The 19,102-nt window shown below is 37.6% G+C and overlaps 2 protein-coding genes across 2 annotated transcripts; one reads left to right on the top strand and one right to left on the bottom strand.

Annotated features, from left to right (window-relative positions):
* Positions 1–253: 253 nt before the first annotated feature.
* LOC133786187 (uncharacterized) lies at positions 254–2,824 on the bottom strand. The gene is made up of 6 exons (XM_062225396.1): positions 2,727–2,824; positions 2,195–2,482; positions 1,824–2,025; positions 1,524–1,592; positions 1,308–1,440; positions 254–1,064 (listed from the first exon to the last, which is right to left on the bottom strand). The coding sequence occupies exons 2-6, from the start codon at positions 2,400–2,402 to the stop codon at positions 372–374; spliced, it is 1,305 nt and encodes a 434-aa protein (XP_062081380.1). The 5' UTR covers positions 2,403–2,482; positions 2,727–2,824; the 3' UTR covers positions 254–371.
* Positions 2,825–3,051: 227 nt separating this feature from the next.
* LOC133786180 (TPR repeat-containing protein ZIP4) lies at positions 3,052–6,930 on the top strand. The gene is made up of 5 exons (XM_062225391.1): positions 3,052–4,424; positions 4,667–4,856; positions 4,952–4,984; positions 5,139–5,762; positions 5,957–6,930. The coding sequence occupies exons 1-5, from the start codon at positions 3,061–3,063 to the stop codon at positions 6,617–6,619; spliced, it is 2,874 nt and encodes a 957-aa protein (XP_062081375.1). The 5' UTR covers positions 3,052–3,060; the 3' UTR covers positions 6,620–6,930.
* Positions 6,931–19,102: the final 12,172 nt, after the last annotated feature.

Raw genomic sequence — 19,102 nt, 5'->3', positions numbered from 1 at the left:
AATTATATGAAACGTTTTAGAAAAGTGGTCTGTATACATGAACATCCACAAACTTGTTAATTTTTTTTGGGACAAAATTGTTGCACCATCGAAGGGGTGAGCTATAACACTGTATGCAAAGCAAAGAAATAACAGCAAAATTACATGAGAAGGCAACCAAAGAGATCTCACGTATCCATTTCGTTGGTCTGGAGGAATTAATCTAATGCCTCAGAAGCAATCAATCACAGATTTGATGATTTTTTTAACCGGCTATCGCTTGCCAAACCGAAACACAGGGAAAGTGTTGATCAAGATCAGTGATCAATGATCCACTTCTAACTTTTGTCTTCTTCCATTTGAGGATCGTTTTGAGTACCTCATTGGACTAATCATTCTGCAATCTCTCCCTCCTCTAATTCATCCTCTGCAGTGAAGTTTTTTCTGTGACCGGTCTCTTCCTTGTTAAGTATTCCTTCCAAACCAAAAAAACCGTCACTTAAGTTTTTCACGTCATCCGTCTCCTCTTCTTCTTCCTTGTTAAGAAGACCTTCCAAATCAAGAAAATCATCCGGATTAATTTCTGCAATTAAATCTGAGTATGCATCTATTAGCCCTTGATCAAAATCAAAATCCAAATCGTCGAATTGCACTTCTTTATTGGTGTTTGAGATAGGTATTTGGAAGCCACTTCCTACTGCAGCACCTGCGGACAAAGCTCCCTCTGATATGTTATTGGGTACTTTCTCAGACTTACTTTGATTGGTGAACTGTTGTGGGGATGCCGAGTTCACTGAGCTCTCATTTTCCATAAGATCAAAGACTTGAGGAGCCAACGAGCTCTCAGTTTCCACTATTTCTTCCTCTTTAAAAGGAACACCTCCTATCTTTAATTGATTGTTGCTTCCAAAAGTTCTAAGGTCCGGTTTGTGGGAAGAGGGATAAACATCTTTAACGACTTCAAAATCAATATTGTGTGAAGGGGAAAAAACATGAATTACAGGGTACTCCAAAATCATCCTATTTGTTAATTGCTGTCTCAATGGAACCTGAACATCCAACTCATAGAAAGGTGAAGTTGACCCCTGAAATACCACCAATGAAAGATTGTCTCAATTTTGCAACTTGTTATGCAAACGAAATGACTCATAAAAATACAATCAAGTAAACACATCATTATTATTATACTGATTTAAATACAACCAAGCTGATAAATAAACACACACTTGGTTACATTTACCTTGACCAAGCTCATAAATAATTTTCAACTCTAATTCATATTCTAAAAATTATCAAGGCAATCAATTCTAAGAAAAACAATAGCAAACCTTTTGATATTTCCGGATAAAAAACCTAAGATTTTCCAGGTCTTCGTCACAAAATTGCTTCAGTTGATGATTCCAAGGACCAGGCTTTAAATGGTTCCCAATAATGGAGGAGATATTCAGGTTTTCATCAATTCTGTATCAGCACCAAACTCATTAACCACTAAGAAGGTAAAGACTTAACACATTGCTCAAAATGCTAGAAATCAACCAGCTCACCCATGATCAAGTAACACAACATCCGTTGAATGAAATCGCCACTCGATCGTCCAGTAAATGCATTTCTTCCTGAAGCATATTAGACAGAGAAACTTTAAAAATCAATAAGCAAACTAATATTAAAGCATTTTTATATGAATAAAAATACCATTAACCCATTATTCTAGCTAGACAAGAAATTCAACCAAGAATGCTAAATAGCAAATATATTATATTAATGGAAAACAAAACTTGATTAGACACAACATTCAAAAGTTATGATCCTTTATATCCATGAAAGAAACCTTTTAAGCCATTCACCTTTGTTCATAACGAGTTTGATTCTTCTCTCTTTTTGTCATGCCACTTGGAAGAAACAAAACTTTTGTTCCCCTACTTGCAGCTGCACTTTTAACACTCCTGAGGTGGAACGGTAGCCTGAAATTATTATATCTGCATAGCTTATTTCTCATTCTTTGAGCAGATTCAGAAACCCTTTTCACCTCCTCCAGCAAATTATAATCTACACCCAAATAAAAAGCCAACAGAACAAGACCAATTCAAACCAAGAAAAGAAAATAATTTCAACAAGTGATGAGATAACAGAAAAAGTGAATGTAAAGGGAGCACAAGTGAAACAAAAAAAGAATAATAATAATGGTCCAGGAGAAAAGATTGTAAAGAAGAAGTACCGGAGATAAGCTGATTATCGTCGAACTGAGAAAGAGGGACGAAGTGAGTTCGGCTTCGTTTGCCCGTACAACCAGTGCGTTGCTTGTGAGCTTTGACGCAGGAAAGGCTACAAGAGCGAAAAGCGCAACCTGGGCATTTGTATTTTGAATCCTTCAATTTGCACTCTTCGCATAATTTGGAGTCTTTTCGTTCTTCTCGTTCCACCATTTTCAGTCTCTGGGTCGTAAAGCTACGAGAGGTTTTGTTTGCGGTTGAAGGAAGGTGGACCAAGGTTTGTACTTTACACACTATACATAAACAAATAACAATAAAACAATTCTGATTAATTTCATTTGTTCTGTAAATTAATCTAAAAATATATGCTTAATTTTCCTGAAAAAAGTTCCATAATTAAGAGAATTATCGTAAGAAAACTAGTATATTCGGTGGAAAATCAACTTAGTATATACATATATACAGAGTCTGTGAATAGTAGAGTAAGAAAAGGCATAATAGTGAATAAAAGAAAGAGAAAAGGCATAGAAGGAAGACCTAGAGATGGAGTGGAGGAATTCTTGTGCTCCAGCTATAGAAGCTCTTTACTGGTTCCTCCCATGGTTAGGCAGAGGTGAAGAAGACGAGAGCCACAATACGGCGGCGTTCCAAAACCTTTTCTTTTGTACCCTCTACTCAGCTTTTTTTTGGGCTTCGATGGGCCATAAGCCAGCAAGCCCAGCCCAATTCTGGAATATAGCTTTAACGACAAAATCAGAAACGTCGTTTTGACCTTTTTTTACATACCCTCCAAAGAAGAGCGCGCTATAAAGACATTTATATTCAAAACGCTCTCTATTTTCTGTTTTGATTTCCCGCCGAACCGTATGAAATGAGAATCGATGAGATATCGACCCAAGATTTAGGGCAAAAGCACCATGAATCTCCATCTCCATCTACTTCTTCATCGCCCTCTCACCATCAGATTATTCTTTCCCAAATCGAAGCCTCGATCAATCAAGCGGAAAATCTATCGCCGGAAAAGCCATTGCCGACCACAATCTCTGATGATCTCAGACGTTTCCTGAATCAGTTGAATCAATCCGCACCTTTTACCAACTCCGTAAAGCTCCGGATATGGAAGCTAAGCTTCCGCCTCTGGAACGCTTGCGTTGATCTCTACAATGCTGCCTCCATTCGCTTTCGCTCCACCACCTCGGGGACAGTCCTCGCCGAAGAACATGCCAAGCTCCGTCATATCGCCGCTGATCTTCTCTCTATCGCCTCAGGAGTTGTGGGCGTTCCATCTCCGGAGATTAAGACCGCATCCTTTTACCAGAAGACCGGCATCATTTGGCATGACCTTCGGAGTTTCGAACTTGCTTCGGCCTGTTTTGAGAGAGCTACGGATATTGTGTCAAAGCTTGATACCAATTTGATATCGAATGCAGGAGAGAGAAAGCTATTGCTGGATCTTAGTATTGCGAGGTCTCGGACCGCCTGGGAAGTCTCGGACCGAAATGTTGCGATTGCGTTGCTGAACCGGGCCAAGACATTGTTGTTTGAGTCGCCTGAGCACCACAAAGCGCTTGCAAACCAGTACTCGGCGTTCGGGAAGAGCGTGTTGTCTAAGAATGAGACCGGTGCTTTGAACGAAGCCTTGAGGCTTGTGAACGAGGCTCTGGATCTGTATGAGAAGGGACTGCATGCAGCGAGAACTCGGGAGTGCATGCTCGAGCTTAAGGAATTGAAATCGAAGACGCTCCGATTCATCTCAGCTGTTCATCTACAGTTGGGTGAGTTTGAGAGTGTTATTAAGTGTGTGAAGGTGTTAAGAGAGGGTGACAATGAGGACCACCATCCTAGCCTGCCAGTGCTGGCCTTGAAGGCGTGGCTGGGTTTGCGAAGGTTTGCGGAGGCAGAGAAAGAGCTGAGGGGAATGGTGGTGAATAAGGGGATTCCGGAGAGCGTTTGGGTATCTTCCGTGGAGGCCTACTTTCAGGCTGCGGGAACAGCTGGAGCAGAGACGACAAAGGAAGTGTTCTTGGGACTGTTGGGTAGGTGCAGCGTCAGTGCCGGTGCGGCTGTCAGGGTGGCTCATAGAGTGGTTGGCAAGGATGGAAGCAGCGGCGAGGGGTCAAAGGTGAGGGCAAAAGTGGTGGCGGAGCTCGTGTCAGATGAAAGGGTGATAGCACTCTTCTCCGGTGAAGCCGCTGCGAAGCAGAGAACGGCAATGCATGCTGTGCTATGGAATTGGTTAGTTTCTCTGTTCATTTAATTAATTACCTGAAATGGCTCAAGGGGGTGGTTCTAACCTTGTAGTTTAGTTGGCATGGAACACCTTGAAAAATGTAAAGAAGCATATTACGTGTTGGATTCGAATCTCAGCAAAGATAAGATGACTATTAATATATTGTACTCAATTTACAGTTATGCATGTATAACGTACAAGTATTTCTGATTGATGTTTTCCAAATATTTGTAATCTGTTTTTACAGTGCTGCGGATAATTTTCGGTCCAAAGATTATGAAACGAGTGCGGAAATGTTTGAAAAATCAATGCTTTACATTCCATATGATATAGAGAATAGAATACTTCGAGCCAAGGGCTATAGAGTTTTGGGCCTCTGCCACCTTGGTCTCTCTAGGCTCGACCAAGCTTTAGAATACATCAACGAATCTGATAAGGTATTTTTCTTCAAGACTGGTTGTTACTTGCTAGCAGATGCGGTCAATCTAATAAAAAGTTCATCTTCTAATGCTTTTTTTTGGCATTTCTGCAGCTTGAACCCAACGTAGCTTCTGCTTTCCTGAAGGTACTCTTTGTCAATGTCTCTTATTTATCTCATGCAGCCACACGCCAACGCTCCTGTCTGGGACCTACAAACATTTCTATTATATTCACGTATTCATATCACAGTTAAACTAGTTCAGATTTCAGATCTTTGACATTTCTTTAATCTTATGCAGTTCAAAATCTTTCTGCAGAAGAATGATCAGGCTGGTTCAATAAATCAGATTCAAGCAATGACTACCTGCGTTGATTTTAGTCCAGACTTTCTTTCCCTCGCAGCCCACGAAGCCATTGCTTGCCATGTTTTTCCCGTGGCAGTTGCTTCTTTGTCAAATCTCCTTAACTTCTATGTCACTGGAAAATCCATGCCAACAACAGAAGTTGTAGTTCTACGCACGCTGGTATCGATTCTAAGTCAAGAATCTAACAACGAGCAGGAAATTCTCAAGTTTTTAAAATGGGCTTATAATAGGGCATCTGAACTTGGGCTAGATTGCTTCTTTGGGAAAGGGGAAGTTGGAAGACGGGAATGGAATTGGTTTGCTGTGAGCTCTTGGAACTTTGGGATAAAAAGTGGGAAGGAGATGAAATTTCAATTATGTGCTGATTTCTTGAGATTAGCATCAGAACTTTATGGTCTCAAGGTTGATGATGGGAAAGTTGATGAAAATACTACTATGATCTGCAAGTCAATAATACTGTCTGTGTCTGCCATAATAGCTTCGGAGAATCAGAAGAAGATTGCATTGACTGATACAGAAGTCAAACAAACCATGGAACTGCTAGATAGAGCAGGAAAGGTATCGAACGAAAACTTTTTTGTTAAATATATATTTGATATATTGGTAAATGCATAACACATAATACATCTTTATACATATTACATGCAGTAAAACAAGTAGACTTTAAGCCTATGCCCCTCTATTTCATTACATTTTTATTCATGGGGAACATCTTCTTACTCTTTATAATGGTATTCTTACCGTGGCTGCAGTTACTCAAGTCAATCTCATCAGGTCCTCGGCTTAATGATGACCAAGTAAACAGCTTTGAGGTCGACCTCTTCTTCGTATACACTCTCTGTGCCTACGATATACAGGGAAGGCTGAATGATTTTGGATCACAACTACTCCTTGCGAAACATTTTGCTAATTCAAAGGCTTGCGAACCCAAATACCTCCTTCAGATTGGCCTCAGTGCTTTGCAGGGCCCTCGGCCTAATCATGAAGTAGCTGCCTTTGCTCTAAACGAGTGCCTTACGGGTCTCCTTTCTTCTCCTTTGCCAGAATACCAAACCGTGGCTCTTATTGTCCGAAAGCTCATTTCAGTAGCTAATGTTCGCAGAGGAGATGCAGATGATGATGATGCTGTGTATGGCATGTATAAGCAAGCTTACCGAATAATGGTGGGTTTAAAGGACGGCGAATTTCCGATTGAAGAGGGAAAATGGCTGGTTACAACCGCTTGGAACCGGGCAGCATTGCCTGTGAAGCTTGGCCAGATAGATGTGGCCAAAAAATGGATGAGTATTGGTTTGGAACTTGCAATGCATGTCCCAGGAATGGAGAGTTACAAGGCATCCATGGAGGATTTTGTTAGTAGTTTCGAAAGGGAACTTCATGAGGAAAATATTGGTAAGAACACGGCTAACTCATAGTATAACATAAAATACTCATTAATGATTCATTTTCTTGTATATAAGTTTTCGCCCATACGATAGTTGGCCCAGCCTTACTTAACTTGTGTAGTTGTTTGTAGCTAGCCCCCAATGCCAACCATATGTTAATTTGTAGTTCCCTGCTTATGCTTCATCTTTAGCCAGGTAGGACTTTGCAATTATTAGTGTTTGTGATTGAATATTTGTATTCTAGTGCTTAACATTGAAAAAGATTTGTAGATCACAATTGGATTTGATCACCTAGACAGGTATATTTGGCATAATGTTGGAGTAAATGGAATGAAAATTTTAACTAAGAAATCACCTTTCAATATTACAATGTCAAAATATGAAATATTGATGTTACATTAGGAATTGTGAAATATAATTTTTATTTATGTTCAGAAAGTACAATAATATCAAAATATAAATGAGGAAATTATATCAAATATGAAATTTTTTCTAACACTTTGAAAAATATTGTAGTTTTTTTCTCTTAAGTTTTTATGGCATATTTTTTTTATTTACATTTTTATGGGAGTTTTTTTATCATATATCTGTCAAATTTTATTTATATACCATATTTTATCTTTTATATATTTTTTAGTAGTTAGTTTTGATATGTTTTGCGATTATTTTTATAATTTTAATCTATTTGTATTATTTTTTATCATTCATATTTTATAAAATATATTTTTTTATATAATTCTTTGAAGAAAAAATTATGACACTTTCATCACCATATTTTTTATTCTCATTTATTTTATTTTTTATCTTCTTCAATCAACATTTTATGTGCATTAACTAGTTAAAACAATTTTGATTTTTTTTTTTGTAAAAGCAATTATGTGTCACTATTAATTTTTTTAAGTGATGTGTAGTAACTGGTTATAACAAAAAAAATCGATTTTATTTTTTAAGTAGTGTTGTAGTAATTAATTACAACTATAAAAATAATTTTGATTTTTTTAGTAATGTACCATTATCTAAATATCAACTGAATTGTAACAAGTTACTTAATGAGATTTGGAAAAGAAAAAAAAAAAGCTAATATGAAAAAAATAAACTAAATTAATCGTGAAAGTAACTAGTTACAGTTAGGTCTGAAAAACAAAATAGATATGAAAAAAAACTCAGTTGCAATGGTAACTGGTTACATTGCTATACTTGGAAACAAATAGGATCACAAACAAAAAAACTAAATTAGTCATAATTGTAATTGGTTACATATTTAGATCTAAAAAAAAACCAATCGCCATGATACCTGGTTACTTAGTCAGGTGTGAAAACAAAATCAGATCTAAACAAACAAATCTAAATTAATCGTTATTGTAATTGGTTATCACTAGATCTAAAAAAAATCAGATATGAATAAAATCTTAATTGCGTCGGGGGTGTTACACACCTAATTAATGGCATGGAATACCCTTTTCTGTACAATTTTCCTTCCAAGATGGTGTATCTTGGTATTTTGTACATAAGTTTCCTAACTTCATTTCGGTCTACTGGGAGACTTCTAGTTTCGAGGTAATCAATTATGGGGGTCATCCAAGTAAGTTGCGAGTCAATTATGTTGACATCTTCTTCCTTGGGCTTGGTTATACTTGAGACTGATAAGAATTAGATCGGCACCACATTGAGTGTGTCAGCCTCTTTGGTTAGACTAAAATTTTGGTCTTTTATTGATTTTTTTTAATAATTTTCTTTAATTTTTTAAGAACTAAAAGAAAAATAGAATTTTAAATGTTTATAATTAAATGGTGCACAATTTAATAGTTGTCAAAGTTTGAGAGACAAAAATGCTAATTATTTTATGCATATCGTAACAAGAGGCATGATCTGATAATATCAATAGTTCAGTGAGAAATTTTAATCGATCCTATATTTTATGAGACATAATCTGTCACTGTCAAAAATTTAGAGGGCAAAAATGTTATTTATAAAGTTTTATTTCAAGGGGTTTTTAATAAAAAAATATGATTAAATTCATTAAAAAATCGTGTTTAAAATGTTTTAGGATTGAAACATGATATTAAAATGAGAATTACGGCTAGATCTTTTTACTGGAAAATTTAAACATCAATCACATCATACTTTGTTCCAGTTGCATCAACTTTCTATGAAAAGAAATAATTTTGATTATTATTTTTTTTTGTAAGAATTGTATGTTAATAAGAATAAACAAAATTAATTTTTTTCTATAGAAAATTAGGGCCGTATAAACGATAAAATCATAAAAAAAAACATATAATTATGAAAAATCCTTTTATTTTAATTATTATCTAAACTAAAAATAATAATTAATCAGGAGATTATTTATTTATTATTGTCCAATAATAAATTGGAAAATTTGTGGTAAAAAAATATTGTTTATGCATTATTGTACTAAAAAAGACTTTAATCTAAATTTTGGCAGTAAAAGTTTCTTTGGTCGTGACCTTATATCCACTGTCTTCAGCAACTATTACAAATCTTCCATTACTTGTAGCAAAAAAACTTATTTATGTATTATTACACTCAAAAAGACCTTGATCCAATATATTGTACTAAAAAAATACATTCCATCCACTTTCCATTTAATTTTTTAAAAATTTAAATTAAGATTTAATTCTTTTAAAATATAATTAAGACTCTAAAAAATAACACATATTTTTTGTCTAAATATTTAAAATATTTTTATTTATATGTATTTTTTTAGAATATGAGAAAGAATAAAAATGATCATAAGTTATAAATATATTTTTTATGTTAATTTTTAATGCTCCTAAGTTTTTTCTTAAAATATTATACATATAACTAAGACTTTAAAAAAAACATTTAAAAACATGTGTTAATTTTTTAAAAAGTTTTAGTTATATTTTAAAAAAAAATAAATGCTAATTTAAAATTTTCAAAAATTAAATTAAAATAAACGGAACGTGTTTTTAAACACAATATATTAGATTAATGTCTTTTTTTAGTAAATTAATGCATCACAAATAATAGTTACCAAAGAAAATGGACATAATGTATTTTTATTGACAAAGAAATTGGATAAAAGGTCAAAAAAATTGCCAAATTTTATATTAGGGTTCTTTTTAGTTCAATAATGAATAAGAGATATTTGTGGCGAAAGTACCAAAATTATTACTGTTGATGCAACAACTTTGCCTTTTTATATCTGGAGGTACTTGCCAATGAATTCTGATTCTCAGTTCCTTTTTCGATGATGATGATTACTTTGCCGATCGTTGAACCATTGGGGGTACCTGCAAGAAAGACACTCCGATGCCTAAGTCAAATTCTCGATGCCTTCATTTGAATAAGAGTTCAGTATTTATAGAACAAAAATGTGAGGTGGTTAGTTGGTTAAGCTGACTCCCTGATTGGTGGGAGGAATAACTGAATTTCCCTCCAAAATGCATTTGGATCAATTAAATGTACAGAGGTCAGAGGCGCAGATCGCCTCTGACCCACGGCTTCTAACTTCGAAGCCTCTGCAGGGCCAAAACGACCCGTTTTAATTTACTTAAAGCAGAAAAGCCTTTTGGGCCCAACAGATGCCCCCGGCCCAAGCTTCGAACGGACGATGCATGCCTATTCACTCAAACCTTGGACCGACTCTTCAGTGCTAAAAATTTCGCCCAAAGCCGTCACTTCCCGTTAATCAAGGCGGGCCGCAGGCGCACGATCACATAGACCCCTGACATGCATCATTCAAGCACAATTACTGAGTGTTGCACTCGATTAAGGCATTTCGTTTCCCATTTTGTTGGTCCAGTTCAAATAACTTCATTTCAAATTTTTCAAACTTCATTTTAGCTTTTTCAGAGAAGAACTCAGAGAGAAAAACCCTAAGATCGGTCGTCCTTCCATTCCCATAGCCAATCTCCCATTCTCCTAACCATGTCTTCACGTTCATCCCCTGAGCATGTGGAAGGATACAGAGCAGCATATGATCGCATACGCAAGTCGTTTGACATTCCAGACAATGTCACAGTCCGAATGCTCACGGATTCTGAACTAAGGGAATGGCGATTCAAGGATGTGGTTAAGCCCAGCGAGATCGTCATGAGTTTGAGGCATATAGAATGGCTCCGTTTTCCTCTTCCTGCTCTGCTAGTGCAGATAATTTCAAATTCTGGAGCTCACATTTCTCAATTTCTCCCAAATTCCATTCAATCCATAGTTGGGGCTCAGATGATTGGAGCTCTCAGGAATGTTGACATTCAGTCGGATGACATTTATGCATGCTTTACTAAGTCGACAAACAAAGCGATAAAAGACAATCCCTGGAAGACCTTCTATCTTTCCCCCAAAAAAGACCGAACAATCTTCACTGATTTCGACAGCTCCCATATGAATTGGGACAAATATTTCTTTGCAATTGGAGGTGCGTGGTACCCTGAATTTCTCCCTCAAGAAATTTTCCCCTTGGACAGGGTTTTTATAAAAGGTGAGTTTTGTCTTTACTTTGTTCTCGCTCTTATTTCGTATAAGCATATCACGTTTAAATGATTGTCCATTAATTTGGTCCTATGTGCCGCCATTTTATTTTATGTTCTAGATTTCGTGTGGCCTCAAGTCAGCATGAGTCCTGAGAGACAAAGTTTGCTGACAGAGAAAGGGCTCTTTCATGAGTCCAAAGAAAACGCCATCAGCATCAGAGGGGTAATGAACCCCTACTGTATGCAAATCATGACTCAGCTCTGCTTTATGGATCTTGGTGCTATGCGAGTCAGAACGCTGAAGGGTGACATGTCCCTTGCCAAGATCATAGCTATGTGTGCAAAGCAGCTAGGAGTGTTATTAAAAAGATCTCCCCCTGCTTCTTCGATTCTGTCATTATCGAAGAGCATGCTCCGAGACCTTTGATGCATGTGCCAAGCGACAAGGGATCCCTGAGAGCAAGAAGAAAGATGGCTCTGACTCAGCTCCTGCTGCAGAGTCCTCTCCTGAAAAATCTGCTTTGGCTCACAGCTCTTCTCGTATACACGGGCGGTCTTCTACGCCTTCTACTGCTCTGCAAGTCCAACCTCTCCAACAGGTGCCTCTGCCAAAGGATGCCTGGGAAAGAGGATGTTCTGAGAGGAATATTCTGATGAAGATTTGGACGATGGAAAATGCATTTTGTCCAAGCTTCGGATTTCAAGGGGGTCTGCTTTTGTCGCTAAAGGCTCTTCTCTGAAAATCCCCAAGCTTACGCCAGGGAAGTTACCATTTGGGCAAGCTCTGACCTTGCCCAAGATGCCTCTGGGGCCTGCCCCCATTGATTCTCTGCCTCCACCGTCCTCTTCTTCTCCTGCACCGGGGTCCTTCCTAGGGGAGGGCTCGAAAGGCGTTGTGCCCCCTGCGGCTCTACCTTCTGCAATGGTGAAGCCGTCAGAGGCGGCGACTGTTACTGGGGTGCGTGGTGACTTGCCAGTAGAGGCGAGATCTCCTAGCACCTGTGCGAGATCAGCAGAGGCGTTGTCCTCTGCCTTGGATGGGGGGTCTGACGTTGGCCATAGGCAAGGATCAAAGGGGAGACGCCCTTCTTCTGCCTCCCGTAAGAATCGTCTTTTAGAGGATGCTTTTGGGGGTGGCTCTAGGTCTATAAGCAGTCCTCCTCGGCCAGTCGATGCAAGAAAAGTCATTACTCCAGAGACTCTCTCTGTATGTCAAAAATCAGGAGATACCGAGGTCGCAGGTGGCCATAATTTGGGTGTTGATGTTCGCGTGACATCTCCTGTAGCTTATGGGACTCATTTGGGAGAGGTCATCATTGTATCCCCGAAGGGTACAAGTAATTTTGAGTCACCCAGTGCCTTTCTAGAGCAACTGACGTCTTCTGCAGTACAAACGCTAGTGTATTTGCCAAGTGACTTGGGTGACGATGTTGGAGAAGGGTTGCTTGTACGTCCCTCCATGCCACATCTTTCTAGAATAGGAACAGCTGCTTTGACATCTGATAGCATTATGGTGTCATCGCTAGCGAGAGGCAGGGAACCGGTTGCCCCCGTTGCTTCTGTTGCTGCACAAGCAAGGAGAGAAGCAAATGATAGAGCAGGGGGTCTGCCAGAATATGTGTCCTCTGCACCAACAGAGGTGATGGAGGAGATGTTGCGCATTAGTAGACCACATCTTCCTGCTGAAGCTATTGGGTGTTAGGACTAGTTTTGGTATGTTTTTATGGCGTGTTTTAAGAGGCAATTTTAATCTTTTATTTGGTTTTGTGCAATATTACGCTGGTGTTTATTGTGTTTTTAGGATTAAGTATGGTTATGAAGGAAATAGTTTGAAATTGGAGGAAAAGCGCTTAATTCTTGAAGAAACGGTGTTAAACGGGCTAAGGAATGGAAGCTAGGTGAAACTGGGGGTCAAAATTGAAGATTTGGCGAAAAAATGGAATTAGAGCCGCAGCTCTATGGTGTAGAGCCGCGGCCCTAAGAGTTACAGAGAAGGAAAAACAAATCTGTCAGCATTAGAGCTGCAGCTCTATCAGATAGAGCTGAGGCTCTATTAAAATCTGAATTAGAGCTGCGACTCTATCAAGTAGAGCTGCGGCGCTACATGAAGTCAGAGAGGAAATCCGGGTCGCGAAATGCACTAGAGCTGCGGCTCTATCAAATGGAGTCGCAGCTCTAGTCCGTACGGAAGCCGAAGTTAGGGCATTTTTCAAGGGCAATTTTGTCCTTTCGCACATAATTAATTAGGGATTATAAAAGCTTTCTTAATGACATTTTTAAAGGGAGATTAACCTAGGAAACAGCTGAAGGCACATTGTGGAGGATTGCAAGTGGATTAAAAGAATACATCACAGTTTTCTTCTTTTCTACTTTGAATTTCTGCATTTTGGATGCTTTTTATTTCTTCTATGGTTATTATGAATTGGATCATGAACTAAACTCTTTTTCTAGGGTGTTAATGGATTCTCCTGAACCTTTATTTTAAATTAATGCAAGTTTTATGATTTCAATTTTATCTTGTGATTTATTCAATTTGATTCTAATGCGTGTGAATGATTGATCACCATTGACATGAAATATATGATTTTGATTCGAAATCTGAGAAGTGAGAATTGAATATGCTATAATTGAATAAACATAGATTTCATATTAGGACGAGAGTACCTGTGTGGTCTATGTAGTTTCAGGGTTGTTAATCTTAATGCCTATCTTATGTTTATTTATCACAGAGAAGTAGAAAATTTGCATAAGATTGAGACTTATATATCCTAGTACGAATATAAGTTATTATTGTTGACCTGCTATCACAAGAGAAAAATTGAATAGTAAGATTTGTGTTAATAAGAATTAAAGAGGATGGTTGATGAAATTGATTGCCTTAGTTTTTAATCCATTGAATTTTCTTAACGTTATTTATTTTCAGTTCTTGAAGTTAATTTTATATTTTTGTTTTACAATTTTAGTTAATTCTTGAGACTCATTTATCGTAAGACAAATAGAAATTGGAATTAAGTTTTGGTACTTAATATACAGTCCTAGTGGGAACGATCTTACTTACTATTTATTACTTGTTACGATTACGTGCACTTGCGTATCGATTTTACACAACATTGGGTCGTTGAGTGGTCAAGGTGACTTGCTTCAACAAGTGTCTGACCACATATGGATGGTAAGTGTAACGCCCTAAACTCCAGGGACCGTTACGGTGTGCCTTGTAAACAGTGCTAAACTCGCTAATCGAGTTATTTGGCCAAAATCGTGTACTAAGTATGATTAGCGGTTTAGGGATTAAAAATCTTGGTTAAGATGTAGCGTTTCAATAGAACGTATAATATATATATTGGGATCCCAAAATTATAATTTCAGAGTCTACTACAAGAAAATATTTACAACAGGCCGTTCTATGCGGCAAAACAAGGCTTAACCCTAGTTCCTTCTCAACCTCGGCCGTGGTGGACGAGCAGCTGCATATGTACACCTCATCACCTAAGCTCTCCAACTCAAGGATGGTCCAACTTTCTTTTGCCTTTACCTGCACCACATAGCACCCGTGAGCCGAAACCCAGCAAGAAAACACAATATAACATGATATAATATCAACAGTGATTGTATTAACTATTCAGGACCAACATTCCAAAAAAATAGGTGACTATCACAAAAGTCACAAACATGGGGACAACACCCTTTAGCCATGTGATGATAGGATCACCAGGGCTTAACAGATATCAAAAGTCACTAATATGGGAACATCACCCTTTAGCCATGTGACGATAGGATCACTAGGGCTTAACAAATAAGTGAGCATCTCACTAGTTTTAACAGGATAGGTGCATGGTGATTAGTCACCAACATAACCTTCCTCCTGACTCTAGAGTCATAACTGTGGAACATCATTCCCTAGCCATGTGACAAACAGTCACCGGGGCCATATTGTTGGATTAGCTTATACATGATCTTTATTTATTTTCATGTATATCTAATATTAAACAAATTAATACGAAATAGCCTAAAACATGTTTCTAAAATTGAATTCAAAGAGAAATAAAGAATAGAATACTTACAGTATACGCAGCGGAATTAAAGAGTCCTTCCTTCAGTTTCTCTAACTCTTGTATCCTTTCTGTCGCAGAGTATTATCAAGAAACTGAACCGATCTTTTATTTTCTTCACAATCTTCCAATGTATCCTTAGAACCACCTAGACTAGTGTGGGCAATTCTCAACACATGAGATAGATATAGAGAGAAGAAGAGAAAATAACAAAGTGGCTTAGAAAAAGACTTGTGTTTAGAGAGAATCTAAAACTATCAGAAAATCTGACTTGTGACTTATCAAACTTCTGTTTTGACTTCTCTCTAAGCACTCCTTTTATAGACTCAAGTAGGCCATTTAATTTAATTAAAAAATCAATAAAATAATAGCCATTTTGAAGCCCTAGGTCGAAATTATCATGGGCTATAGGCCCGTGAAATTTCTCATTTGATTATAAGCCCATTGGACTTAAAATCAAGGTCTGTATTATTTTCTATTGATTTAATTAATTAAATAATTATTTAAATCCTTTATCAAATTAATTATTTATAATTTGAACCTTGATTTAAATTTATTTATTAATTTAGATACCAATTTATCTTAATTAATAAATCTGCCATAATTTCTCTTTTCTTCTCAAAATTACACAACTCTATGAAACTATCCAAAATTGACCTGGTCAACTTTGATAATTCTAATTGATGATTAAATCAATTAATTGAGACTATCTAGATGATTTTATCCAAGGTACAATGGAGACCATGGGCCTATGAAATTAAGCTCCAATAAGTTATCATAAATTTACTAACTTATTAATTCCTCGTGACTCCACTATAGACTCGGAATTGCACTCTTGAATTCATAGAACGCTCTATAACAAATATAGATACGCTATTAATTATCCATTGTTACAACCATAATTGACACTCAATCCTCTATAGACGGTCTACAATGAGATAGGGCTAAAATACCGTTTTACCCCTCATTGTATTTTATCCTTAAAACACTTAGTTCCTTGTAAATGATATTTCAGTAAACTAATTTAATTACTGAAATGAGATCTCTATCATTTAACACCTTGAACCAAACTAAAAGGAAACCATCGTTTCACTTCTTCATCAGAAGCTATAGATGTTCATATCCATGATTAACACTCCCACTCAATTATACTACCGAGTTCCCAAGATGTAAGTATGGGCTAGTCCGTAGGGTAAGCTAGTAACGAACAAGTTAAAGAACTCAAATAATACAATCAGTTAGAATACTAACCACTCAGAATTGAGATTGAATTGACCTATGGTCAACTATATGATATGACTAGAATAGATAATAACGGTATGTTTACCTATCTTATCAACTGTCAATATCGGTCCAGTCCGATGTAACAAATACATCTGATCTTATCTACTTTGCTAATGTTCTGGAAAGAACATAACACTATAATGTGTAAGTAGATCATATCGTAGATTGGCAAGTCAGTGTAAATCCTGGGCACTGACTAATCTTAGGACTAACTTATTTTGAACATATAATCATATTTATATTCCACTGTGATTACGCCACTATAAATAAGATTAGCTATATGCTCGGGATTTAATAGAAGTTTATATTAAACAAATAATCATGAAAATAAAACATGTAAACAAAGTGATTGACCAAGTCAAAAAATGATTTCTATTCTTTTATTGATAATAAAATGAGATTACAAAGAATTTGAGTTTTAAGTAGGGCATAAAACCCCAACACATATGCCCTGGCTCTGAATAACTAGTCTCAGACTAGTCAAGCGCTTATAATTTTCATTGACCTTCTGGTCGGTCCAGCATTAATACCCCATATGAGTCATTCAATGCTGATATCGATTAGATCTAATCTTCATTTGGCTCGGCGTTCATAACGCTATGCCATTTCTGACTCTTAGGTCAGTAAAGCACGACCAGTGTTCAACTCATTGTGAACTTGACTAATAAATCATAGCTTCACAGATGGGTCTAACACCATTGCCGATTTTGACTAATAAGTCAGTGCCACACACAAGTAAGCCATGCCACCAAACATGTATCACATATCCAATATCCATAGCAAGGTATTCAGCATGCTTACTTAACGAGTACTAGTACAATTAGGACCATGCATGAACACAGAGGCTTAAGCTCTGAACAACATCATACTCAATGTGTAAAGCATGTCCTATTCACATGTTTCTTGTGCATCATATGCATTATATTCAACAATCCAACATGCAACAATAATAGCCATGCATGCCATACCAAATAATCAACCAACATGCATCAAGAATAGCCATGCATGTCACATATACACAGGGTGCAATTTTCTTACCTCAGATTCGAGCTAGAACCAATATAAGAACGACCCTTGAGAACGATCAACCTTTAAGCCCTTAGCGATCACCTAATCATAACCAAATATGGGACACCATCAATAAAATGATCAACATAGGTTACCAAACCAAAATCTAGCCTTTGGGACAACAATCCAAACTAATCCAAGTGGTAGGAACACTCCCGAGGCATATAGCTAAGTTCCCGGGGTCAAAACGAGCAATCGGGGTGAAAACAAGGCAAGGGCTGCGGCCTTAGAGCCTTGGGCCGCGGCCCCCAAAATTTCCTAAAGAAAGGGCCGCGGCGCCCTTCATCCGCGGCGCCCTTCATCAAGGGTCGTGGCGCCCAGCAGGTACAACACTCCCACCAGCTTCTTCAAAGCAGGGCCGCGGCACCCCAAGAACAGGGCTGCGGCCCCCAACTCTGGGCCACTCCCAAACGCGTTTTTAACACTCCATAAAATCCTCCCAAATCATCAAATCAAAGTTCCCATGCTTCCCAAAGTTCCAAAATCCTCAAAACCCAAGGTTCAAACCAACCAAAAACTCAACAATTTACAAAATCTAATTCAAAGCTTAGAAACTCGAAAAACTCAAAACTCAAACTTCGATTACCTTCGATTGGGTTATTTTCCGTCAAATCCTTCAGTTAAGAAGCTTATAATCTTTCCTAGGATCGCTATGCCTCAACCCTCGCTTGATTCCAACTCCTAGAACTCGAAATTCCTTTAAGAAAGCTTCGAACGGTAAAATAGGCTATCGGGAAGGGAGAGAGAGATTTTCTAACGTACGTTCTTATCTGACAAGCTACTTCAAGCTTAAGTAACCCCAAATAAAACCTAGGCTCGGGGTCCCGAAAACACCCCCGGGGACATTATAGTCAAAACTTCCAGAATTCCATCCTAATCTCAAATACTCCAAATTTATCATCAAATAAACATTTCTATTACCCCAAACTTGACCCCGTTATGACAAAACCGCTAACTCATAATCTATGATCGTCTCATGCCGAATAGCTCGAATATATCTCCATAATAATAATATCTCATTCACAAATTACAACATGCACCTAATTTACAGATATGCCCTCAACATGCCAAATTACCAAAATGCCCTTATCATTATAAATACACCCATATGCATGCATTTATCATCATATAATAATATAATTCACATTAACACGTATATGATCATTTAATGCCATAATAAACCAATTATGGCCCTCCCGGCCTCCTAATCAAGGTCTTAACCCTTATTAGGAAATTCGGGGCATTACAGTAAGTTTGTGTAATATGAGCACGAGTACCATGTATGTAGTAGAGTGAGTATCGTGTGGTGTTTGTACTATTTGATGTGTAACAGGTTTAGTGAATGTTTTGCAGAGCTATGTGTGCGCATCTGCTGCTATAAGGGAATATGCAGCAGCTGTCCAGAACAGTGCTAAGATGGTTGAGCAGGCGGCCATGCTTGAGGAAGAGCGAGCAGGGAGAAGGATGGCCGAAGTGATCCGTGATGTGCTTATGGAGGCCATAAAAAAGTTAGAAAAACAGCTAGCAGAGGTAAAAGAGAAAGTGGTGGCCACAGAGGAGAAGCTAGTAGGTTCTGTTGGGATAGAGCTGGAGCATGACAAATTGAAAGCTGACCTAATTGCGATGACTAATAAATGGATGGAAAAGAGCCAGTT

The sequence above is a fragment of the Humulus lupulus genome, chromosome 1 (genome assembly GCF_963169125.1).
Source record: "Humulus lupulus chromosome 1, drHumLupu1.1, whole genome shotgun sequence".
NCBI lineage: Eukaryota > Viridiplantae > Streptophyta > Magnoliopsida > Rosales > Cannabaceae > Humulus > Humulus lupulus.
The sequence above is the reverse complement of the archived record's forward strand: the minus strand, read 5'-3'. Positions and strand labels throughout refer to the sequence as shown.

Excerpts from the sequence above, each read along its gene's own strand:
- LOC133786187 (XM_062225396.1), bottom strand. The coding sequence starts at position 2,402 with ATGGTGGAACGAGAAGAACGAAAAGACTCCAAATTATGCGAAGAGTGC. Across the intron at positions 2,026-2,194 it reads CGATAATCAGCTTATCTCCG|ATTATAATTTGCTGGAGGAG; the intron begins GTACTTCTTCTT and ends ATTTGGGTGTAG. Across the intron at positions 1,065-1,307 it reads TTATCCGGAAATATCAAAAG|GGGTCAACTTCACCTTTCTA; the intron begins GTTTGCTATTGT and ends GTGGTATTTCAG.
- LOC133786180 (XM_062225391.1), top strand. The coding sequence starts at position 3,061 with ATGAGAATCGATGAGATATCGACCCAAGATTTAGGGCAAAAGCACCAT. Across the intron at positions 4,857-4,951 it reads ACATCAACGAATCTGATAAG|CTTGAACCCAACGTAGCTTC; the intron begins GTATTTTTCTTC and ends GCATTTCTGCAG. Across the intron at positions 5,763-5,956 it reads TGCTAGATAGAGCAGGAAAG|TTACTCAAGTCAATCTCATC; the intron begins GTATCGAACGAA and ends CCGTGGCTGCAG.